A 25,803-nucleotide genomic window follows, 5' to 3' on the forward strand; every position below is an offset into this window, starting at 1 on the left:
AAAATGTAGATTTATACGTTGTGAATGTTTCTAGTTATGTTTAAGCACAGTCAATGCTTGAATTCTATTGCACATGGATTGTGAACATAACTCGGGCAATCTGCGATGCAATTTAATTTCAATTACTTAGCTAAAGACTCAAATTCCAACTGGATTTCGGATCATATCGTAGCATATCTTAGTTCACAGAGTATTATTTTAATCTTTTGCAATATACAAACGATTTTATTACATTTACATGCTTTATAGAGAGCTTCACAGGAAAATAATCACGTAGATTTTGTGTAATTGTAGCGTCCTACCGAAAAATATTTGCTTTCCCTTTTATATTTAAAATCAGTCGTGCAGCTCTCTTATATATATACTAGAAGAATTGCCCCGACGTCGCTAGGGTCAAATAAATAATGTATAATAAAATCGGAAATATTAATGAAATTTGGTTCTACCATTGAATACTTTCAAATTTTGTAGATTAATGACTAAATAAATGCATAGATTTTCTGAAATTATTGAAAATTATAAAAGCTTTTGGAAATTTTATTGAACGTTCTTTTTTAACTCAAAAAATAAATCTTTCGAAATATATATACACTCCTTACCTATATATATATATATATATATACATATATATATATCGTATAGTTATAGGTAAGGAGTGTATATATATATATATATATATATATATTCATACATATATATATAAATATAGCTTATACCCAATTCTGAAAAATGTATATGTAAGATCTGAAACATACAGACAGAAGGCGGCATTCTGAAGTTATATTATGAGCAGATCAATCTAGTTTCAAGTAATCGATAAGTAACAATAAACCCAAAAGTTATTTAAAAATACACTTTCCCTATGAAAAGTACTATATGGGTCCGGTTTGGGAAATCTAGTCCAGTACCCAGTATAAACTTCCAGAATAAGAACTCATTAAAATATAATTGTTCGGTCTTCTAAATGTGTGTCTTGAACACCGACATTTAGGTCTTGAGTATTTTCTGAACTTTAGTTTAGCTTTCACTTAAAATATGCGGTATTTTAAGTACATGCATACAATAATATATTGTACATGAATTTTCTATGTATATACAAAACATGTGCATTTTTACTGGCATGCAGATAAAGCACATAAGTACATATTTGACAATAAATGAGTAAATTTATATTTTACTATTTTGTGTCTCTTCCTGATGTACTCATCTCCCAGAGAGTCATTTTGGGACTCTGTACGAAAATAACAGCAACGACACAGATCCAGATTGAGTTCGTGGTACTGGGTGCTGCTGATACAGGAAGAAATCCGTGACACTTAAATCAATGCTGGTGTTCCCGTTGAGGATAGCGATGTGTCTTCTGGTACTGTGTAAAATCGCTTAGACTTCATGAGTTGTGTGGATTCGGTTGTTGCTCCTGTTGTGATTGCGGTTGCGGGTGGGGGTGCGGTTGGCTCGCGTTCGATTGGAAACGATGCGGCGATGAGTGCAGTTCACTGCCATTGATCTGCCGCTGTTGATGTGCCGAGGATTCGCTTTTTATTGTGCCAGTGCTGGTAGACGTTGAGTTAGCGTTGCTACCATTCGTGGCGGCCACTGAGGCAGCCAGACGAAAAGCGGCCTCAGTATGGGAGCGTAATATAGCCTCGGCTTGTTGATGCATTCGCAGTGCCGTCTCAGGATGGTGGGTATGTTGAGGATGTGACGACGCCTGCTGCGAACTAGGGGTCACTGCGTGCTGTGAGTAAGTGGACGCTTGGTGGTGTTGATGATGAAGCGCTTCCATTTGATGTATGCCACCCAAACCAGAATCCAAAGAGCTGCGCATCATGCTCATCATGACGGACGATGTGTCTGTCTGCATTTGTAGGCTTGGAACGTTTATGGTTGGAGATCGCCGGGTGTTATTATTGCTAGGATGCGTCTGCTGGCTGCCGAGGGGAGACAATAATGGCAAATGAGGCAGCTGCTGTTGATGGTGAGGGTGTTGGTGCTGATGCTGCGCCTGATGCTGATGGTTTTGCTGGTGCAGCTGGTGTTCGCCAGGCTTAAAGTAGCGAAAGAAGAATTAATTAAAGGACTTGTGACATTCAGTTACCGATAAAAAAGGATATGCGATAGAAAATAAGCACAACTATGCTGAGCCTTAAAACTAGCAGACTTAAAAACAATTTCGAGTTTGGTTCAAAACATAGATAATCATATATTATCAAAATTTTAGTGAGTAAAAATTCAGTTAAAGGTTCAGTTTATAGCAAAAAATAGATAAAAACTCTGTGTTGTAGCCTTTCCGGTTTAAAGTTTTACCTGTTGTTGGTGATTTGCCGAATTGTTCATGCGCATGGCGGCAGCCAGGTTGACAACTGCCGCCTGTACTACTGCGCTGCCCGATCCGGTAGTAGCTGCGTCTATTGTGCCATCATGTGACCTTGAGCTAGCTGAGGCCGCCACTGCCGCAGCGGCGGCTGATGCAGCTGCCATTAGGGACATTCTGTTAGCATGCAGTTCGGCATCCATACTGTACTGGCTGGAATTGGGCAGTCTCAACTCGTTCAAATTGATTTTGCTTGAATTACAGTTGTTATTATTATTGTTAATGATATTATTATTGTTGTTAGCGCTGCTATTATTATTGTTGTGGCTGCTATTCTCATTTTCACTCAATCCCTGATCCTGTTCCTGATCCGATGCGGATGAAGAGGACAGGCGTCCATTCGACGAACACTCCGAGTTCGCTGATGGCGAGGGACACAATGAGTTAGAGCCGCCAGGGGTTACTCCCAACGGTAGTATATTTGTAGTCTCTCTGATCCCGCTACTCGTTGAAGAAGCAGCCAATGTCGCTGCTAATAGGGATTCGCGTTCGCGTTGCTCTGCCGCCGCTCGAGACTGAAACGAAAAATTAAAAAGCGTTCGAATTTAAAATAATTGTATATTATTTACATTATTTCCGTTTACCGAAATCTCACTATTAAACCTCATTCGCCATGCCACTAGTTGGCAAAATTATTTACATTCATATGGACAGACGGAACGAGGGCAAGACAGAGATTGCATAAAAGCAATGTACTCTTATCACTTCGTGGAAGGGTATACACCGTTTGTGAACAACGAGGATTATTGGACGAGCTATGTGTCATACAGTTATGTATGAATGAAAGGGATTGAAAACGATCCAAAAAAATCACATATTTGTAAATTTGTTTGAATAAGGTCATATGAAAAAGAATTATATGATGGTTCAGCTACCTAGCTCTTACGGTTTGGATTGTGCTTTTATTACCAATCAGTCGCATAAAAACCTTCTTAAGCATAAAGATTAATATCATATATACTGGAATTAAAAGCCAGCGCGAGGGTACATACCAGAACGTATTGCGCCGCAAACTGATGTTTGGGATCCATGCGCATATGGTCCATATGAGTAAGAAGACCTGAAACACAATAAATAATGAGATGGGTAAGCTTTGTTCAAAATAAATGCAATTATTAATTAATTATTTTATTAATTATTGTTTTTAAATTATTTAATAAACTAATCTAAGTAATTTAAGTTCTGGTCATAACTATAAAAGCTTTTCGCTTCAAGCCGATCGAACGGTTAGCAGTTGAATATAACCGGTTTTCGCTAAATTTCCAAAGTTGAGGTACTACCAAAATAGATGAAATGCCTGTTCATTCCTTTTCTATGTTGAGCTTTGATAATAAGGCTAAGTTTTCTTTTTGAGATGTATATGCGTCAGTGAATTGGACCACACAGCCGTTAACTTACCGTTTTCGTGTGTGAAGACTGCCTGACAGACGGAACATGGCCACATGCGCAAACTGCTTGTCAGCTGGGAGGTTTCGGCATGACAAGCCAAGTGCTTGCGTAAGGATCCCTCGTTTACGTAGTGCTTGCCGCATACGGGGCAAGGGTGGTTCGCAGTTCTTCGTTTGCCGAGGTAGCTGTCATTCAGGCTGGATCCGCTGGTTGTCGATGGATGGGCGCAGTTTAATTCGGACGCGCATTGCGCTGCTAGCGAACCGGGCCCAGCACCACCGTTGCCGCTGCCACTATGGATACTATCACCAAATTGAGCAGCTGTGAAGAGAAACAATGATTGAATGTGATACCCAATGTAATGAAAATCCATTTATATGCGGTTGCTTACGTGGTTCGGTTGGCGTCGGCGACTTTTCTTTGTGGACATGCTTCATGTGGTCCAAAAGCGCATCTGTGCCAAGAAAGAGCTTGTGGCATACCGGACATGATGTTGCATTGGGCCCACCAATAAGTGCCGCATGCTGCTGCAAGACACCAAGATGCAGCTGTAGCTCCTGAGGTGAGGCGATATGGGTTGTCATGAGATGCCAGTTTGCATTTGGTGCGTGCATTAAAAAAATTGATGGCAATGCAAGTGCGTTTAGCAGAGGGCGGAAACACAAAAGAAATGAGCGATTTGAATTTGAGGTTCTGTTATTTCCTTTTTGTGTTTTATTAGGCATGAAACTAAACAACAGTGTGGATGCTGGACGATGCTTAACACGATAGAAATCGCTTTAAACTTCTAAACGGTACTCACCTTGGATGTGTGCGTGCGCAGGCTGGACTCTGTTGCGAAACCCTTGCCGCAAATATTACAATGAAAGGGCCGATTCTTGGCTCGCTCCACCTGTGCATCGTGGTTTCGCAAGTGCTGCTGTAGGTTGGAGAGCTGTATGAAAGCTCGACCGCAGTCCGGCAAGTGACATTTGTACGGTCGTTCTCCTGCAAATTTTTACCATTTAGTTTAAACTAGAGATATTCACTTAGTTTGAAAATAGTCTAAGCTCCAGTTATGAAAATAATTTAGGATATACGTTCATTTTTTAAGTTTTTAAGGTTTGCGTGTGCCATTCAAGGGTTTTTTGAAAACAGAGGCTATCACTAATAACGCCCATAGATTTTTCCGCCGGAAAAAAAACCGCCATGGAAAACTCGGCGAAACATATGAAAGGATAATTCCATTGTGCTGCTGGTTGAATCTGGTGACCGGCTGGCGGTTCACATGCTACAATCTGACTAGCTAGCGAGTCAGCGCAACTCACGCAATGGATTCCATTTGATAATGTTGCTCCTTAGTAGGAGTAGGAGGAGATGCTTCGTGTTTATCTGAAGAGCGTTTCCATAATAGAGAATAAATGCACTATCCATTTGAAAAGGGTAGTAAAAATATATTAATTGAACAAGCTCACTCTTTTGGGTATATCTCAAAAATATTAAGAGTATAGACATCCAACATAAAATGAAATCAATAATGGTCAGACGAATGTGACAGATTAAAAGGTCTGCTGTATACAGAACCTAAGTGATCAAATATCTTCCAAAATTTAAAATCTAGGAATTGCCCTAAAACAAGGTATAAGGTTTTTCCATAATTCAACACTGATGCGGGTGTTGTAACACTCTCAGGCACTTGAATACTTTAACGTCTTAAACGTGCAGCATACGGAACAGAGCTGTAATTGACTGATTGACTTCATTTTAACAAGATTAAAAGAGAGCGCTAGTAAATGATGTCGCAGACTGCGACCGTCAGTGGGAATCCTTTCAGGGTCGCAACGCATAGCGTCGTGTTGCTGCATCTTTTCGTTGGGGAAGTCTCTTAAATGGTAAGCCGTTCGAAAGTTGGAGCTTTGCAGCAATTACGTGTTTCAGATTTGCAAGAAAATTAATTTCATTTGAACGCGCAATTAAAAGAAAAAGTGGAAGGTCAGTACTGCGGAACGGTCAAAAACGGTGTAGAACGGATAGTTGGCAACACCAAAAGGACTAAACCATTTAAGCTACTTAGAGTCACTTTGCTTGGAAGCGACACCTACTAGTAAATGCAAATAAATAGCAACAGAGTGCAGTCTTTTAGATGAAACTGCGGTCGCGAGCACAGTGAATGCCTTGGAACCGCCCAACTCCAATACTAGCGACAATAACCCGTTCGGAATTGCGTTGCCCGATGTTGGCGGCAGTTGCCACAAGTGTTGCCTATACAGCTATTTTCTAGCTAAATTTGACTGTTGAGTGGTCGTTACCCAGAAAATTTATATATTATCGAGTCCCTTTTAGATATTTTTTAGCTTTTGCTAAAAAATGGTTAATGGCCAATGCTGTAGTACTTATTTTACGGTATGTATTCTAGCAAATATTCACTACAATTCTAAGTATTATGTGGCATCTCAAAAACTACCCTGTCTGTTGCTAATTGCATAAACCTGTAAAATAGTAGGACAAAATACTACGGACTTCGAAATTGTTTTTAGCTGTTTTACAATTGGCTTGAGCTAAGATTCTGCAGCGACCGTTGGCAGCACTGGTAGCCACAGCAGCACCACCTAGCAGCACGATGTCGCCCTTTCTATTTTAACAACCACTTAAAGAGCCTTAAAGTATGCAAAAGGCCGCGTGAATACGTGCTTGCAATGGAATTCCGTGACGGCCGCCTAGAAGCTTGCCTTCTGCGACTTTCGCTTATAGTGGACAAGTGAGAGGGGCGGTAGCCAGCTGCCTAATAGCCTCTTCATTATCTGAGTTGCTGATGTTGACGCTGGTCCTGATGCTGATGCTGTTTAGCCTCATAGATCGCTGCACGACACCGGGCCGTTAGCATTGCATTGTCTAATTACCAAGGCCCAAGCCGAAACCGAAACCAAATCTAAGCCCAACACCAGGCCCGAGCCAACTCCTCATTCATATCTAGCTGAAGGTCGTCGGTTTGCTTTTATTGCCGATGCCGCTTTCGGTTGCAGGGTGCAAACTGGTTTTTAATTAAAGCGTATTTGATTTTTTCAGCATTTGGGCATTAAGAAAAGAAGGAAATGAATGCTAAAAGAAACAAGAAACTAAGCATTAAAACTGAAAAAAAAAAAACCAAAAAAAATTGTAATTGTAATGTTTCAATCAGGTGTGAATATAATTTGCTTCAACTAAACGAAAGACGCTGAAGAAAAATATGAGATCTTATGAGAAAAAAACATCGCTTTCAATGCGGCTAATGACGTTGAATAATTTTCGACGACTAGTCCATCCCTATTCCCATTGCGATTCTGAATTATATTGCTATTACTGTTCCCATAGGCATTTATATTTCACTGGTCGCAGCTGGCGTCGACCGAAAATGTCGCGACGAAAAGCACTCAAAGTTTATTTAATTATCATTGTCATTTTGTCATTTTATCATTTTGTCATTGGAACTCCTAGATTTGACGAGTCTGTATTCGAAAAAGAAAATATTAGCTGTACGCTGGACATGGTCGCTGAAAATTCAATGCAGAGAAGCTCTCAACTGAGAATGTCGAGTGAGTGAGTGAAAGACAGGAGGAGAGAGAAAAAGCTAAATGGGCGATAACAGTGGCTGTGAAAGTGCCCTGAGCGTTGTGGCATTTTAGAGCCGATATAGTTGCAGTGTAGAGAAAATATTTTGTAGGCCTTTTTAATAAAAGAACTTTAGCAATTTAGATTAAGTAAAATCATTAAATTATTCAATGTTTTTCGTACAATGTATAAAACAAGTAGATATGCTTTATTTGACAGTAAACGACAAAAGGATACTCCGCACCCAGTTTCGAGTTAAAAAATCAGACACAATTAAATTAAATTTGTAAATAGTCTAAATCTGTGTACCATAAGATAACGTATTATTTGAAATTATGAAAATGCGACCCGCTTTATTACAATAGGCAAATATTGATTGGCAGTCCGACTTTTTAGCCTAGATTGGATATATTATTTTTGCCTTAGTAATTGTTATTTTAATTTTCGGTCTAGAATAGAAATTCCGTTAAACATGAATTTGTCCCATATTGCAACTGTTTTAGGGGCTGACGGTCGTTTTAATTTGTCCAAATACTGAACAATTTCATCAGCTTTGTAATTACGAGGACTAGCAGTAAAGAAAAAATATATGTAAGTAATAAGCACATTATATGAAATCAAGCTTGTACCAGAGAATGCTCAAATTGTAATTAGAAAAATGTAGAAATTGGGTAGGAATTGTGTATAAGGTGACTAACTACTTAAGATATGAATACAGACCTTTAATGTCTCAGCTGTGGATGTTTCATTTAATTTATGTATACTTTCATTATTGAGTTAGTTGAAAGTATTGAATGCCAAAATGAGTAAGATTTCTGTATTGCTTAACCAGGAGATGAAGGACCAGAAACAATATTATTCTATGGTTACTTCTGTTTAACTTTTGGGATCCGAGCTTTACAAGCGATTTTATAATAATATAAAGCCCTTAATATCTAAAATTATATATAATGGGTAGAGGACAATGTCCGTTAGCCCACCTGTCCGTTCGTCTGTTGTTCGTCTGAGTAAACGTGTAGATCTCGAAATCTACAAAAGATAAAGACTTGAAATGCAAAGTATACATTCTTCTTTATGGTTCAATTTTTTCTATAATATCGCCACAAGCTGAGTTGGTTGTTAAGGAATAACTGAAAAACTATGGATATTTCATCTCGTTCCGGTTTTGAAAACTTTCTATATATGTAACATTTAGAACATTGTATTCTGATTGTAGAAAATTTTCCATTTGCCCCCGAAACCCGCATAGATAATTTTTTAGTTGTTGGTACTACTAGTACTTACCGGTGTGCAGTCGCGTGTGCTGCTGTACGTGGGATAGCTGCTTAAATCTACGATCACAGTAGGAGCATTTATAGGGCTTCTCGCCAGTGTGGACGCGTATGTGCTGCACAAGTTGATGGTTGCTGGAGAAGCTCTTCATGCACTGCTGGCACTGGTGTGGCTTTGTTTCTGCGCCAGGCGTTGTACCGCTGCCCATGCTAGCCGTGCTGGCCACGCCGTGCGCCCCCAGTCCGACACGAGGAATCTGTTGTTGGATTTGCTGCATGGCGCTCTTGTGCATGAAAAGCTGGAAAATAAAAATGGACGAACATATCGGTTACAAGCGATCGATCCTGTTTTTCAATGACCATTGTAGTATACGCATACGCATTGAAATCGTTTTGTTTGTAAGACCTATATGTATATATGCGAAATATGTATGTAAAGATAATGTACATATCATGCGTCTGCTTTTTTACTCTGGACATGTGCGGATATCACTTTGGTTAACAATATTTTAAAATTTAGATGCATATTTTGCAAAATGTTTTGAGTGTCTACTTCATTTTGTAACTATTGTCAAGGTTAAGCGCTGATTTAATAATATTTAATTGTGAGTTGGGAAGAATATATTGACTTTCAGCTACTACCTTCACGCACAAACTGCTGTCGCGTCTTTCTTTCTAGGGTCATTTATAGATTGTTAAGAAGCTTTTCCACAACTATTGCCATTCTTTTTTATTCTACTTATTTTTTAAACCATTTTTTTTGTTGAATCTTTTTATAAAAATGTGTATAGTTGCATGTCGTACAAGACGAAAATAAGTCAGCAAAACACTTCTCGATGTTTATTTTTTTTTAAATTTTTTTTATAATTATACACAAACAGATAAAAGCCAAAACGAGACATATCTGTTATATAGATATTAATTGTAATGCCGAATTGTAAATGCTCTTACATACATATATAAGATGATCTATTTTTTATCTTTCTGCTCCAATGTGAGCTATAAAAAAACGGCGATACGTATAGGGGCTTTCTCAGAGAAAGATAATAATAATTTAGTCCCTAATTGGTGAATTTCATTAAGTAATCTTGATAACGGTTGCAAATACTCTGGCGATTGTATATAAATGCGGTTCGTATTTCCAAATGTCCACAGGTTCAAATGTCTAAAAATAGAGAAACTCTTTCGGATACGCACAGGTAGATCGGCTATTGATACTGATCATGAATATTTCATAACTTCATTCGACGATATCTGCTGCGTGTCACATTTTGCGTAAAAATAAGAATACCCTCTGCAAGCGAATAAATAATTGTGTATAAGTAAATGGGCATTTTGGTTCGAGCCAAAAAAACTTTCTGCTGATTTTTATAAAATGTATTGTGACCGTTTAGTGCTCACAAGCAACAATAAACAAAAAAAATTCAAGACTCAGAAAGTAACAGAAGACCTTCGCTTTCCTCGGGTGATACCTTTATAGGTTTCAGATGGAAACTTTTTGAAGAGACGCATAAAACAAAAAAATAAATTTTATTTTCTATCAGTTATCAGTTTATTTATTTTCTTTTAACTTAGACCTTTGATCGCAAGTTTTTATCAACATTTAAGACCCAAAACTTATTACAATAGCAGGGCAAAAGGTTTATCAGCAATCCATGACATTTTACTTTTTTAAGTTGACCGAATAGCTTTCCCTCTGTCTCTTTTGCTTTGGATTAATTCTTATTTAAAAGGTAGGACCCAAAGAGTAATGCTGAGGCTGACTACCTCTAAACAGGTTCACGTTACTTCTGGTGTTCCTCGAGGTAGTCATCTTGGACTTTTACTCGTTACTCTTTTTATAAATGATCTCCCCTCTGTTATATCACATGCCCGTGTACTCATGTATGCGGACGATGTGAAACTTATTCTTCTTCTTCTTCTTCGGTCAATCAATTGCATTTGTATTGTTCAACGTGTATGCTTATGACATTTAATCGTACTACACCTTATCTTGTCAGTTATACAATCGACAATACCCCTTTGCAACGTATACTAACAGTTAAGGATCTAGGCGTTCTTTTTGATTCTAAACTCTGTTTCAGTCTTCACATAGATACCATCGTTAATGAGGCAAAAGGTTTACTTCGATTCATTAAACGATGGTCTAAAGAGTTTAACGATCCTTTTATAACGAAACTTCTGTATATATCTCTTGTTCGCCCTATCCTTAAATACTACTCTTGCATCTGGTCTCCGCAGTATAACAAAAGCCAGGATCGTATTGAATCTGTTCAGAAGCAAGGTTTAAATTGGGACCCTAATCTTCGGTTGCCATCCTACTCCAGCAGACTGCTTCTTCTCAACCTCCCGTCGTTAACCAACCGTAGGACAATTATCGGTGTTGTCCTTCTACATAAGTTGATTATTGGCGACATAAATTCTCCTTTCTGCTAGGGCGTCTTCAATTCTCTGTTGCGGCTAGACCAACTAGAAATTATCGCCCCTTATTCCTATCTTAGTGCACAACAGACTACGCTATGCACAATCCTTTTCGCGTGCTATGTAAAAATTATAACAGTTTGCATCACGTTTTCTCTGACGAACTTTCTCTTCCCCTAATAAAATCGTTGCTTTCAGGATACCTTGGGGAAGTCACTGACTATTCCCACCTATAAGCCGGCATAGCTTGCCGGACAGGCACCCACCGGGTCGGTGATTTCCCATTACTTTTCTCTTTGTCCTATCTACTTAACAATCTTTATATCTAGCTTACATTTCTTTACTTTAGTAACAATCTTCTTACTTTCTTTCCTATTTATCGTATTTTCTTAATTAATATAGCAAATTAAGATTATTTAATATTTTACTTAAGAACACTTTATTCCTACTAACACCCTTCTACTTAGATGTAGGCCCTAATAGCGTCACTGACAAACTTAGCTGTGAAAAGGGGCACATCTGGCCGGACTGGTAAATAAAACACCTCCATCGGTCGGTGATGCTATTTAGAAAATTGTGTTCTTTAACTAGGCTTTTAGCATATAATTCCATTATCATTTGTATAATCTATTGAATAATGAGGAAGACACTCGTTTTGTCGACCATTATAATAAATAAATTTTATTAAATGCATTAGATGAAAAATTCTTTTTGGCAAATATTAGATATTAAACATGTGTTGCATTTCTAAAACTTCTTTATCTCTATATGAAGAACTTCGATGTTTATTGTCTGATCTTCGAGAAGCTTTAAGGACATAAATATGTCATTTAAATTTAGGATTTATCAATATTTGGGGGAGTGGGAAGGTATCCAAAAAGTTAAATATTCATATCTTAAGTTTTAAAAACGATTTTTATCGATATTTGTAAATAGATATTAACAACAAGTTAGAATCTCTATATGCGTATATTCTAGGAGAATATAAATATATCAAATTTAAAGTCGAGCAGGGCTGAATTAAATCAGCTCGAACATGCCTCCTTCTGCCTGCTTCATGCAGTTGCATGTAAGAAAAAATTTAAGTACATATGTATGTATATTTTCATAAAATTGATATTTTAAGATGGTTACGCTTATAAAATTTAAGAGAGTACCAAAGTTTATATAGTTACGTGTGAGCAACCAACAAATACTCGTACTCGAATACCGATAATACACCTTAATAATCCACAAGAAATATGGTCGTAGGTGCGACCGGAGTATAAGGAGGAGGACGATGGCAATGGTAAAGCATACACAGGCAACCGGGCAACCAGGCAGGCAGTCAGACAACCCGCGTGCGGTGTTCTCTGGTTGGTTGGTCGCCAACAGTTTGTTTGCACTCCCGCCGATTCGCTGCTGCCGCTCGTCATTTGGCCGAGACTCTTTGCCATTGCAGTTTTTATTCATTTGGCGAGCGCAGCCATGACACAGGTCCCAGTACGGCTTCTTCGCTCCTTCGTCCTTTGCATCGCATAAAAATGGCGAGCACTACGGACAGCGCTGTCCAGCCACTAGCCAGCCAACGGCAGTTCTGCGAATCGTCGGCAAATGAGAGTGCGATAATAGGACGGCCGTGTACAAGTGTGTATGAGTGCGTAGAGGGGTTAAGAGGAATGCGAATATGGAAAGTGAAGTGGACGAGGGTCAGTAGATTGTCGTTGTACAGGGGAAGTACGACTAGCCGAACACAGAATCCTTAAAAGTGTACATACACTACATACATATGTACAAATTATTAAGCATACAAAAATATATTATGTACATAAATATATATATGTATATAAATGCATCAACATTTTGTTAAAACATAACCTTCTAAGATTTTCCACGGAACCGATTTTCTACAAGACCGAGGGGGATCTGTTTTTTATTATGGAAGATATTTATTAATAAAAATGGTGTGAGTATCAATTATATTTTTAGATAGGGTATGTTCTTCAAATTAAGGAGTCTAATATAGAGAATAGCTGTGGATCAACTTAAACAAATGAAATACATTGTTATCTACTACAAAATGTGTACCACCAATTTAAGTTTAATGTGTGCAGTATATTACTGTGTACTGTGTACATATGTGCACAAGCATATTTGTACTTAGTTACTACACTACATATGTAGAAACTACATATGTACATATACTTTTTTAGATTTCTTTTGCACATTTTTAACGTTCTCTTTCCCTGTTCTGTTTTTTCGTATCTTTTTTCTAATTCTTCAACACACGAATGAGGGGTGGATGGCAGAGGGGTCTCTGCGCCAATGAATATCTACTGTTGGCATCGTCCTCCGTCTACGGTGTCTGTGTGTGCTGTGCTGCCTACCAGTGAGCTGTGTGAGTGTGTGAGTCACTTGAGGGTAAGATATGGTACACCCCGTAGGGGAAGAACGACGGTATGGGGTAACGGTAACCGTATGCCGCTGCTAATAGAAAAAGAACGAACAAAAAAAAAGAAAACAACAGTGGTCGAAGGCGAGCAAAATGAAAATGGTCGCAAAAAATGTAGCTTGGCTGAGGGGGTGAACAAAACAAAATGTGTGTGCATCTACTCTTGTTTTTCTTCGAATTTGTATGAACCGCGAGGGTGGAACAATCCCAGACATACCACACACTTACACACAGACGCACACAGGTTATTCGTTCCTTTAACATGTCTGTGCGTCCTTCGAAATCTTCATGAGCTTTACTAAATACACATATAAATACTGTGTGTATGTATGTATGTGTATGTACATATTTATGTATATGTCTGTTTTTCTGTAAGTTTGTAAATATGTGTGTACATATGTATGCATACATGTCTGCATGCGTTTCTGTTGGTGCGGAAAACGGATTTTGTTTTTGCTAAGAATTTTAAATCATCTTGGGATGTCGCCTTAACACCCTTCGAACAACACTTGTCACGCGAGGGTCCATTTTTGTAAAAAAAATGTGTGTGTAATTTAGATTTGATTCAAATCCTGTACCCGTCAGAGGGCAAAATAAATAGACAAATTCGATTCTTTAAAGTAAATACATACCATATCTTTATAAGTATATATATATACTAGTGGGTATAACACGGCCTTGCCCGTGGCATGTATAAAATAAATACTCTCACTTGCGAGTGGAATTTTGCAAAAACTCCGTCTTAACGTGCACCTACATCACATAAGGTAACTACAGTGAAAATTTCAGCTTCCAGTCAGTCAGTCAGGACAAACAGTTTTATACTTATATAGAAATATATAGTCTTGCCCTAATATCCAAACTGCTTGTATTAAGGTATAGATCTAAAAGATCTTTAAAGTGTAGGGCGCTTCATATACATATCACTGACTCACTGAGATATGTGCACATACACATGTGTATAAGAAATAACAAATGTATCTTTGTTATGTGTGCGTGGAGGAAGCTTGAGGGGCTTGTCTTTTGATTTAAAATACAATCTTACCGCCGATGCATCAAAGATTAAGAAAAACAATAAAAATCAAACAAACCAAACCAAAAAAATTAAATACATTTCCAAAAATTATATTTATTGCTCAATAAGTACATTACGCATTAAGAACTTGTCTAGGTCCGTCATGCAGTGGCTGATACCAAATAATAACGGATCAAAGCGTTCGATTATTTCTATACTAAACGATCACTTAGTATAATGGTATTATACCTTGTTTTAAGAATTGAAACTTAAAATAATTCATAAATAACGTGTTTGTGTATGTGTGTGCGTCTGTATTTATGTATAAGTATGAATGTTTTTTTTCAATCATCCCGTCTAGGTACATTTTTGTATTCACATCTACTTCACGAAGTTGCGATGAAATATTTCCTTGTAAAAGGTTTCTAATTTATGGAATATATACTTTAATAAAAAGAAAACCAACAATTGGGTGCATTGTAAAGCTAGAATCCCCAAAATTGTAATATTTATATAGTTGTGCAGATTTGTTGCGGGCAAAGTTCATCGGTTCAGTCACTGTTTGGAAGTCACTTGTTCAGAGTTATAGTTTTGGAAACACCAACCCAATTATCAAGATGACTATTTTCGGCTTATTCTATGAATTAATTTTATCTTTACGAACGAAATAATAATAACAAGTAAAAAGTCGGAGGTCTTTCGATAGCATGCTCTCGGGGTGTTACGTTTTGTGCTTAAAGTAATTAGATATGTAAGTTTGTGTGTATGGAAGGATGTGCATGTACATGTGGTGTTTTGTGTCTTCAACGTGGAAGAGTACTATACACAACGGAAGAGATGCCAACTCACTCGTTGCAGGGTTGACCAACATTCTTCAAGGGTACGTTCACTGATCGCTGCTGCGCTACTGGACCTGGAGAGCTGAAGCTGCAATGGTAAAATCAGAATGGAAATTCAATGAACAAATATTTGTTAGGATTATTTTAATTTCAAACGGATACATATTAAAAAAGAATACTTAAAATTTCATTACTTCATTACTCAATATAAGTAGACCTGTTTCATATTTCATAATCTATAAACATTTTAATTTTTATCAGCATATGTCAGTGACATTTTCAGTATGCTCTGTTACAATATTTAAAATAATCGTAGAGTTGCAAAATCTAAAAATAATAATAATAATTAAATTATATATATGCATTTAGGAATATGTATATATTTATTTATTATTGATGATTGAAACAGGCCTGCTATTTTTATCTTTCAAGAGTAAAAAAAATGAGTAAAAGTAAAAAAAAAAACAAAAAATCGTAATGATGCATTTTAAAATTAATTACTTTTTATATAATTGGTTTAAAACAAAAAACATTACGTGCGTCTCTACATTTGCCAGGCGGCAAACGATCGGTTAGTCGGCTTACAAAAATTAGATATGGTACTATATAATAATTAGTACTATGTGGTTTTTGTAATTATTTATTACTCTTTGCTCACAGAAAACTAAATCTGAAATAAATAAGGAAATAATAATTTAGATAAATAAGAAATTCCCGCAAGTGTTTAAAATCCATTATTGAATTTATTAATAATTGTTAGTAGAAGGGACTGATCCTACTAATCTCTGGGATTAGATGGCTTTCAATTGGCATGTAAGCTGATAAAGCAGATTATTGGGAAGAGTTAAATCTAATTCTTGAGTTTCAATATAAATAATACTTGCTCCTACCAAATCACATTTTAAGCTTATAAAATTTTATTTGAACGTTTTTTTTATTAAGCTTCTTAAGTTTTCAAGAAATATAACTATTTTTGCCAATTATTTGCGATTCTATATAAAGGTCAACTCAGAAAGTATAAAATATATATTTATATGTAAATAAGCACAATTTTATTTCAAAAGTTAAATCTGAAATATAAATCAATTAATTTATTTTCCATGAGGTATTTTGAAATTCTTTTTTTGTTGATTTAATAAATTTTAATGTACAATACATTTTTAAAGTGAAATAAAAAATATTCAAACGTGTTTCACGCTTTTGAAGCGATATTTGCGTATATAAACTGCTAGCACTAGCCAGATACTAACTACGCTCTACCTATCTACATGTTACACATCATTAAAGATTTTGAGGCAATTTCCATTAGTTGAATGTAGGTTGTACATGTTTCCCCATTAGCCAATGCGAAAGCTAGGTCAATGGGGTGGCACAAACGAAATGAAAGTAAGTGAGAGCAACATAGCAAAGCAAAAAAAGTCAAGATCACGAAAAGAAAAATAATCCGTAGGGTTATTGAATTTTGACAGATTTTCAATTGAAAATAAAATTACATCGTGCTCCTTTTCACAGTCAAGAGTCATTTTAAAAAGGAGATCAAGTCGGTTGAAAATCAAAGAAAACTGAACGAAGAACAGTTATTGTGTTATTTCTTTATTAGTTGTTTCGCTCGATTATTTTAGTTCGCGTTTATTTTAGTTATATAATTCCTGTTGTTTGTACTATATATATATATATATATATATATATATATATATTTATATATATTTATTAAAACACATGTATATACATTTGCTATAGATAGACAGTGACAAATTAAAATACGAATCGGCTCGGATTAGGTTATTCTATACGCATTAGTGTGTCGTAGGTAAGAGGAAGTAAAAAAACCGAATCCTTTAATGAACCAGCACCAACAGCTCTTGCGGTGTCCTTGTCAAATTATTTGTTTGTTTACTGTTTCTACCGAGCTAACGTATGCATCTATGTGGGTGTTTGGCATATGTGCATATGTTTTTCAAGAATTTATATCTCTGTTTATAAAGATGCCTGCCCATATGTTTGTGTATGCGTGTGCGGCTAAGGCTGTTGTCCGAGTTGCACAGTTGACGGCAGCGATTGGTTGAGCACTAAACTTCACGATTGTGGCAATCTACGCGACTTTTTTTTCTTTTTCAAGATGTATAGCGTTCAATACCACTTGGGTCGCGTTGTGCTTTTTTACTATTAAGTTTCTACATATTACGTTAAGCGTATATTTAATATTTCACTGCAGCACGCGGAGTCAAACACAACCTGACGGCCCGATGTCCTTTGAACTTCTGCCGGCAGACGCTTCGCCTTATCTGTAAACGGGATAGCAGACCAACGTCTTATTCTGTCGTAGTCGTCGACGCCAGCGGCTCTGCTCTGGCTCTGTTTCTAGCGTCAAGTTGTGCTTCTCCTTCTAACTCGTTGGCATCGGTATATGTGTCTGTAGGAGTGTGGCCGTACTATTATTGTTTTCTTCAAGAAATTATGCGCGAGTTACATTCATGAAAAAAAACACACATAAAGAACGAGAAGAAAACAAAACGCTCTCTCTTTTTCTCACTGAATGCGGCGTGGAAAAGCAACGCAAAAATAGAAGTAACAGCGGACAGCGTAAACGTCCGAAGCAAGAATAGGAATAAATTTTGTGTTGGTGTGTGCGTTGTATATGTATATTGTGTAGTGGTATAAAACTAAACTAGCACTCACTCACCTACCAAAAACATCCCACAGATTAAATTCCACCCCATCCACAAATACACACACATACATACGCATTATATACAAATATATATATATATATTTATATTATATTATATTTATACATATATACGGAAACAAAGAAGGGGAAATAGCCAACGCTAACGGGAGTCGAATGCTTACGTTTATGGATTGGGGTTACTTGAGGAAAAAGACACCTAAAAACCTAGCAAGCGATAAGAATTTTGTCCTTTTCGTTTCTTCTCCCTCTTTTAATAACCCTCTCTCTCTCTCTCTTCAATTCTCTCTTTTACTCTCTCACCCCTTGTTAACCATGTGTGTGTATTTATGTGTGTGTGAGATTATTTGAAAATTTGTTTACAAAGGGGAATTCACCATCAGAATATCCACCTTGGTTGAACTGTTAAAGAAAAAGAAAAATTCAAGACCAATTTCAATTCTCCTCAAACCAACATGACTGAGCCTTACCAATGCCCGTTCCACTCATAATTAAAAGTGTGGAAGTTTTTAAGCGGAGGGCGAAAATTAACGCACAGGGAAAAAGCTTTATTCCATTCACTGTGAAAGCCACTTAATATTGAGCAGAAGTTTTGAGACTACCCCTTTCGCGTTTTCGTTTCATGCGGAGAACCAGATTGTTGAGCTTTTATGTTCTAAACACAAGCCAAAGGGGTAGAATATTTATGTGGATGCTTATATATATACATATATATATATATATATATATATATACATATATGAATGGGAAATTTATGAGACTTACTCTCTTTGAAGCTTGCTTCTAACTGTCTCTTTTTCATTGTGGTATTACCTAAGAGAAATTTTTCTCTAAACCAACAAAATGCATCGGGGTTCAGTAATAAGTCGGTCGTGTATCAAAATAGTCAAGTAACTCTTAATCACTCTATCACAAAATTGATTAGCTCGTGCTTGTTTCTTATTAAGTACCAGGGTCTCTTATTAATAGATAGACAATACAACTGCTACCGTTTACTGAAATACGAATGAAACTATTATAAGATAGTATAACTTCGACAGTGGCTAAAGATCTTTCTCCAAAAATTGTGTATTCCGGGCAGTGCCCAACTAAAGACACCCATCTTTGTAGTCTCGCTAGATAGTATCTTGTAATTGTTACACAACTTTGACCATTTGCATAAAATAAGTAATTTGTGCAATTAAACTAAATGATATGCGTAGTATATGTTTTCTGCGTATATTTTTATACCCTGAACCCATTAAAAATGGGTATAAGGGTATATTGTATTTGTGCAAAATCCAAATGTATGTAACAGGCAGAAGGAAGCATCTCCGACCCCATAAAGCATATATATTCTTGATCAGCACCAATAGCCGAGTCGATCTAGCCATGTCTGTCTGTCCGTCCGTCCGTCCGTCCGTATGTATGAACGCAAGGATCTCAGAACCTATAAGAGCAAGAGAAATTTGAAATTTCAGATGTAGATACTCCTAGTTCCTGCGCAGATCAAGTTTGTTGCCGATAATCGATAACTTACTCCGTTTCCAAGCAATCGATAAAAATCGATATCGATATCCTGTTTTTTGGAAACTTTTGGTAAATAATAAGAGCTAGAGTCACCAAAATTGACATATAGCTTCTAAAATAGAATATATATATGCATTTGATGTTGGAAAAAGAGGGTTCAGGGTATGCCCTAGTCGGGAGCTCCCGACTAGAACCTCTTACTTGTTATACCTAGGATGCATATAAAGAATAGATGAAGAAATACTAAAGCCGTTTTGGTTGTCAACGTACCAATATATACTTTAAGAACCTGGTTATATATGTTCTACTTTGTGAATATAGAATCAGAACAAAGAAGTATTCTGATTCTCCTGTTTTTAGGTAAGAGTTGCTAATTAAATAAATACGCTATGCATTTACAGATTCCATAAAATGATAAGAAAATGTTTTCAACAATTAACTATTTTTATTTTTTTGCACATACCTGGATTTCGTTGGCCATCTTTTCGTTATTGTATTTTATATCGGGTGTTGAACTACCGCCAGACGGAGTTATCGAGTGTTGCGGCGATTGTTGACCTTGGGATATAGTTTTAGTGAGCAGTGGGCTGCGTGGCTGGTGTGGCTGCTGCTGCTGATGCTGCTGGTGAAGTTGTGAACGCTGCTCGGAAGGGCCGGCGTAAAAGCTAGCACTGTATGTCTGCTCGGATGGCTGCGGGCGGGGATCCTCGGAGTGCTGCTGCTGTTGGTCATGCTCTTGCTTGGTTTTAACAGCAAGATGGCCACTGCTGTTGAGACTGTGGTTGCTTAGCGTGGGAATAGGAAGCGGCAGTGGATTGTCCATCTGATCTGTCGAATTAGCATTGCTGCTGGTGATATTATTTTGAGCATGGTTATTTAATGCCGTTGATTTGAGGTGCGCTGCAGCGGCCGCCGCGGCGGCTGCGTTAAATAACAAATGATGGTTGCTGAGCTGCGTCGACGTTGGTGCCGTAGCCACCGACTGCTGCCCTTCAAATGATTCGTGGCTATAGCACTGTTCGACATGGTGCTGCAGGAGCTGGGGCTGTTGCTGCTGGGGCTGTTGCTGCTGTTGTTGCTGCTGCTGATGTGTCTGTTGCTGATGCGGATGCTCTTGCTGCTGCACCTGGTTCGGCTCCAATTTGCTATTTAATGGCAGGTGGTTATTGTTATTTGTAGGGTTGGCATGCTGCTCCTGCTGGCTGGACAAAGGGTGCGGGTGCTGTTGCGTATGTTGGTGCTGGTGCTGGTGCAATGCCGTCGCAGCAGTGTGCAGTGCAAAGGGCGCTCGGGCCTGCTGCCAAAAGTCAGCCGAATCCATTCTTAAAATATGTAATGGTATCTTGTTTTGTGGAATCAGCTGAAGCTCTGAAGCTTTCAGCTTCGCAACCGGTTGCGCTTACGTTGTCGGTGTTGCGTGCGTAGGTCGGTGTTGCGGCTCTTGAAGCTGGTAGGGTTTCCCTATGAACTGCTGGTCGCCGGAGAACTGCAACAGCAGCCACTCGTCGACCTTTGCTTCTGATCGCAGTAGCAATTCCTTCGGACCCAGGGTGATGGATCTGTTCCAAACAACTGGAGAAGTAGGATGTTTTTGAAAATAGCTTGTTAGCTCAAAAATTAAAATACTTAAATCATGAATGTCATCGAACTTTACATGCGTATTTCCTCCAAAGTGTATACATATACAAATTTTAAGTGTTCATGCCATTTAAGTTTGAAATTTGGTCATCCATGGTCATTTATTAATTTTGACACACAATCTATAGATATTCAAAAGTAAGCTACACAAAACATGTGTGTTCATTATCTGATTTCCAATGGATTAATATGAATTTCAGAAGATTTGGTATGAACACTTTTACGTGATTGATTTTTTAAGCGAAAAATAATTTTTAAAGATAGATTTGATGAATTGATAACAATAATTACTAGAAAAAAATCTTACATTGTCTTCTATTTAATTTATCTCCTCATCATTATAAATCATAAAATAGAGCCTAATATCTAAATTATTTATCTCTCAGCTAAATTTTGAGAAATTAACATTTGTTTGCCTAAATGGTATAATATAGTATACATTGTATTTAAATAATTTGCAAAAAAATACAAATTATTAAAAATGCACATATACTAAGTAAGTTATAAAATGCATTAACGTTTTTTCTTGAAACATGTACTGCAATACAAATTATAAAAAGTTTTTTAGATCATTCAAAACGTTTAAAATCGGAATCACTTTTCTACAAATACCGAAAGCCTTTTTTTAACAACATAAGAAATCGAGTGCGAAGAGTAAAAATATACAGAATTTATTTCAAACATGATCTGAACATAATATGCTTAGTTTATTTTAACACAAGCATATTGGAGGTCAATAGGTTTATTTGATTTTTTTTTTATTTTAGAAGATTTTTTATGATAATTTTTTTGTGATTGATTTTTAAAGGAAAAAATAGATTTCATAGATAGATTTGATTAATTGACAAGAACAATAATTACAAACAAATATTTCGATTTCTAAACTTCTAAACTTCTCAAACGACTAAGAATTCTAAAAGTTGAGTAAATATATATTATTGTTTTGTCAAAAAGATATAGGCTTGCTGCTTAGATATTCCATATGGCATTTCAATTACAAGACATACAGTACGTTACAACTGATCTTTCAAAGTTGGTTAGTTGGATGCACAACATACTTGATTTTTTGAAATTTAATATTTCCACTTGACCTGAAGATCTATTGATCTTTGTGGCCAACAACTAACGCAATGTAACATGGTGACACTAAAGTTAAAATTTAGAATCCGCGCACTGCTCCTTCTAACGTATACACGCGTCGAACTCGTCGTCGCTAGCGGCACCCTAGTTCAGATAAAGATAACCTGGCGGCACGCTAGTCATTGAAAAACTAATTTTGTCGCTGCCTCGAACAAGTATAAATATGAATGTCGCTGAGGGTTCAGGACACATCTCGCGTGCTTAGAAATAGAACTTGGGTAAAAGCAAAAGCAAAAGGCGAGCCGCTTATTCGGCGTTGGCAGCGGCAGAGCAAAGTAAGTCAAACATCTTCGTTGCGAGCTCCGTACATCTTCGGGCAACACCGAAGCGTCTTCGTGTCAAACGCCTACGCTTACGCCAAACCTTGTCCTGGACTCACGTGCGTCCTCTCTTAAGTTTACTCTTGCAACGATGATTTCGAGGCAGGTTGGCTTTTGTTGCTCGCCAGTTAGGAGAAAAGTAACAGTAACGTTAACAGCAATTTAGCCGTAGCAGCCACCAAGTACAATGTGATACACAAATCTGTAAATGTTTATCTAGTATTTCCTCAGGGTATGTGTCCATGGCGTCCAAATGACGGTGATACAATTTTCTCTTTAACAATTGATCCATATAAAGTGGATAAAAAGTCCCAATGTTTAGTTTATTTGTTTTTTTGGTAGCTATCTGGATTTACCCAGCGATTCCCAGTCTTGAATTAAATTAAACAAGGTGGATTTTCCTTTTACGTTTAGATAATCTAGATTTCTCGAAAATAGTGGAATACATCTCTATAAAAACTAAAATCGTCAACCTGTGGTTTTATTGGAAATATGGATTAATGAGTACCCTAACCCTAAAAATGATATAGGTTTTCTGCATTGCAGTTATTCGTTATTAAATCTAAAGATATATTATAATAGTATTCTAAAACCCACCATACAATTGTAAGCATTCCTACTCCTTGTTAAGATTCATTGCATTGGGCTACTGTCATTTGGAATGCACAGAAATGTTGATTGATTACGGAATAGGTTCCATTAACATTCGTTGATTTTATGTTACCACCTTTATTTTAATATCCTATTTTTATGATTACAGTTTATATATTATTATGCATTATTGAAACTAATTTGAACTTAAGGCCGGAATAAGGCACACGTTGCAGTTTTGAGATATCGTAATTCGATAATATTATTTTTTTTTTATTGTATCATGAACTAGTTTATCAAGATTTTTTAAACTTGTGAAACTATTATTTTAACATCATTTTCGATTTCTGCCATTAGCTTTATTTTTCGTGTTTATTTTTGCTTCTTTCTATTTTTTTGGGTTGTCTTAGTAAGTTTATCATCACAATTTGTTTATTCTTTTAGTAAGGGTTTAGGCCAAGAATATCACCAAAATATTTTCATTTTCGTCTTTGTCTCTTGATCTGTCCCTTCTCATAAATTTGATTAAAAGTTATATATGAACATAGGTAGTATTACACGTTTACTTTTAGTTGAGGCTGGGGACTTTTACTAATTTACTAATTAATTGAATGTTATATCATTTATTGTTTATATTTCAATGTGTATTTAGTTTTGAAATGAATGTCATAAAATAGGATTCGATAAAATTATAAATATAATTATTTCTTATTCTACTAAACACCTACTCTTGAGGGAGTGTTTCTTAGATCTATGGATATCCAGAGCTTTATGTAAATGTATCTTTACCAACTATTCCATCATAATTATAATTATAGCCTGCTAGAAAATATTACACAATATAAGGGATATTATCGACTATTTTAGGTATAATAATTTTATATATTTATTGAACCTTAGGGAACTACACCAATAATTATAATGTTATGTTTGTGTATTACTATATTTGACTTTGCTGTCTGCTAGGAATGCGTGTGTTTGTATATGTTCGTATGTGAGTAAATACTAGCTATATGGTATGTGGTATTTTAAACTGTCTGTTCCGGTGTCAGTGTGTTTCCGATAAGCATGCAATGAAAGTATTTTGATGCTGATCGTTGGGCTTCGAGCAATAATTATGTTGCGATTGGCAGACCTCTTAATCAAATCTTAATTACTTTTTCTAAACCTTAGTTTGTTTTGCCTAGTTCAATGATCGCCTTCAAGTTTCTTCTACTCTGTTATCTATAAGAGAAGTGGAGAATGGATGGTTCTTCTCAAAACAAATACAGAATTAAAATTAAAATAAAAGTAGATTATAAAGGGCTTTATGGATATTATGGGTTTCCTAATTTGGTTGGGTAGGTATTTTAAAAATGGGTTGAATTTGCGTTAATTGTTGAGTGGTTCATTTATGTTTTATTCTTTACATTTGTTAAATTTGTGTTGCAGTAATTTTCACATTTAATTTTTTTTTTATTATTTTTTAGCTGGCTCGCAGTCAGATTGATTGATAAAAACACAATAATTTTATTTTTTCTATACCCTTGTTTTGTGAATCGGTATAATTTTCAGTATATTTCGTTATCAAAATTGTGAGTTCGTTTCGTTTCGCTTATATACTTTAGCTTTGTACTTTTGATTCCAATTTTGCAATATTTTAATAATTTATTAAACAAGTCATGTTCACATATTTGTTTGTTGGTTTCATTTGGTTAAAGTGACGATTATCGGAGAATTTTAAGTAAATTTTAATTTTTTGAATTTAGTTATATTTTATTTTTGTGGTTTACTCAGGTTGAGATTGGTGTTTTATAAATATTTATGTAAGTAAATAAATTGTTTTAACTGTATCCGTTCTATTGCGTTTCAAACTGAATTATGGTTAAGTTGGCATGAAGTTCTATTGTTATTTGCGTCAGGTCAGCAAATTTGGTTTGAAAACGTTTTTGGTCTATTGTTTTTGGTAAAATTATGATGATCTGAAATCAGAGTGAAAAGTAAAATGCGATCAGTACTAGAGTGCTTTAGAACGAATATGGATAAAGATATATTTCGGGAAAAAATTTGGTCCAGTGATGGTTGCTAAGTAAAGTGAAGTGTGAATTAGTGCGAGTTCTGTTTAAATTGAAATAAAAATAAAATAAAATCCAGGAAATACATTTTTCCTTTTTCTGTACAACAAAAATTTTTTTAAAATTTTTCGTATTGTTTTCTTTTTTGCACAAGCACAAGATATTCACGTTTGAGAAATAAAAATGCTCCGCGAGGTCTCGGCGATCCGCAGTCGACTGTTCTACTCCATAGACTATTGCGTTTTGGAATACAACGACGAAATAGTAGAGAATAAAAGTTGGCTGCTGTTACGTAAAAAAGCGGCGTCGATATGGATGTGTCGAAGTGCGTCCAGGTCGAGGAGCGCAGCGGTCGGTAGGCTTATTATGAGATAAAAATGGTGTACGATAAACAAAATCGGCAGCAGCAGCGAGAGCAGCAGCGCCAGCGTCAACAACGGCAGCGCCAACGTCTGCGCCGGCAGCAGCCTCATGCGCTTTTTGGATTTGGTCGTAAATGTGGATACCCCTGAAGAATGTAGTGAATTTCCATTATGAACCATAGTATACAAAATG

The 25,803-nt window shown here is 36.5% G+C and overlaps 1 protein-coding gene across 1 annotated transcript; it reads right to left on the reverse strand.

Moving 5' to 3' along the window:
• Positions 1–731: 731 nt before the first annotated feature.
• LOC115766780 lies at positions 732–23,625 on the reverse strand. Its single transcript, XM_030710792.1, has 10 exons — positions 23,201–23,625; positions 19,969–21,077; positions 15,318–15,395; positions 8,615–8,900; positions 4,566–4,750; positions 4,155–4,320; positions 3,773–4,084; positions 3,367–3,434; positions 2,308–2,889; positions 732–2,047 (listed from the first exon to the last, which is right to left on the reverse strand). The coding sequence occupies exons 2-10, from the start codon at positions 20,824–20,826 to the stop codon at positions 1,388–1,390; spliced, it is 3,195 nt and encodes a 1,064-aa protein (XP_030566652.1). The 5' UTR covers positions 20,827–21,077; positions 23,201–23,625; the 3' UTR covers positions 732–1,387.
• Between the last annotated feature and the right edge of the window lie 2,178 nt (positions 23,626–25,803).

This window comes from Drosophila novamexicana, unplaced genomic scaffold, assembly GCF_003285875.2.
Source record: "Drosophila novamexicana strain 15010-1031.04,08,12 unplaced genomic scaffold, DnovRS2.1 tig00001222-arrow-arrow-pilon, whole genome shotgun sequence".
Lineage (NCBI taxonomy): Eukaryota > Metazoa > Arthropoda > Insecta > Diptera > Drosophilidae > Drosophila > Drosophila novamexicana.

Bases quoted from the DNA above. Each gene is read 5' to 3' on its own strand.
- LOC115766780 (XM_030710792.1), bottom strand. From the start codon at position 20,826: ATGGATTCGGCTGACTTTTGGCAGCAGGCCCGAGCGCCCTTTGCACTG. The intron at 4,751-8,614 runs GTAAGTACTAGT...AAAAATTTGCAG, and splicing joins GCACACGCGACTGCACACCG to GAGAACGACCGTACAAATGT. The intron at 2,890-3,366 runs GTATGTACCCTC...TTTTCGTTTCAG, and splicing joins TTGCGGCGCAATACGTTCTG to TCTCGAGCGGCGGCAGAGCA.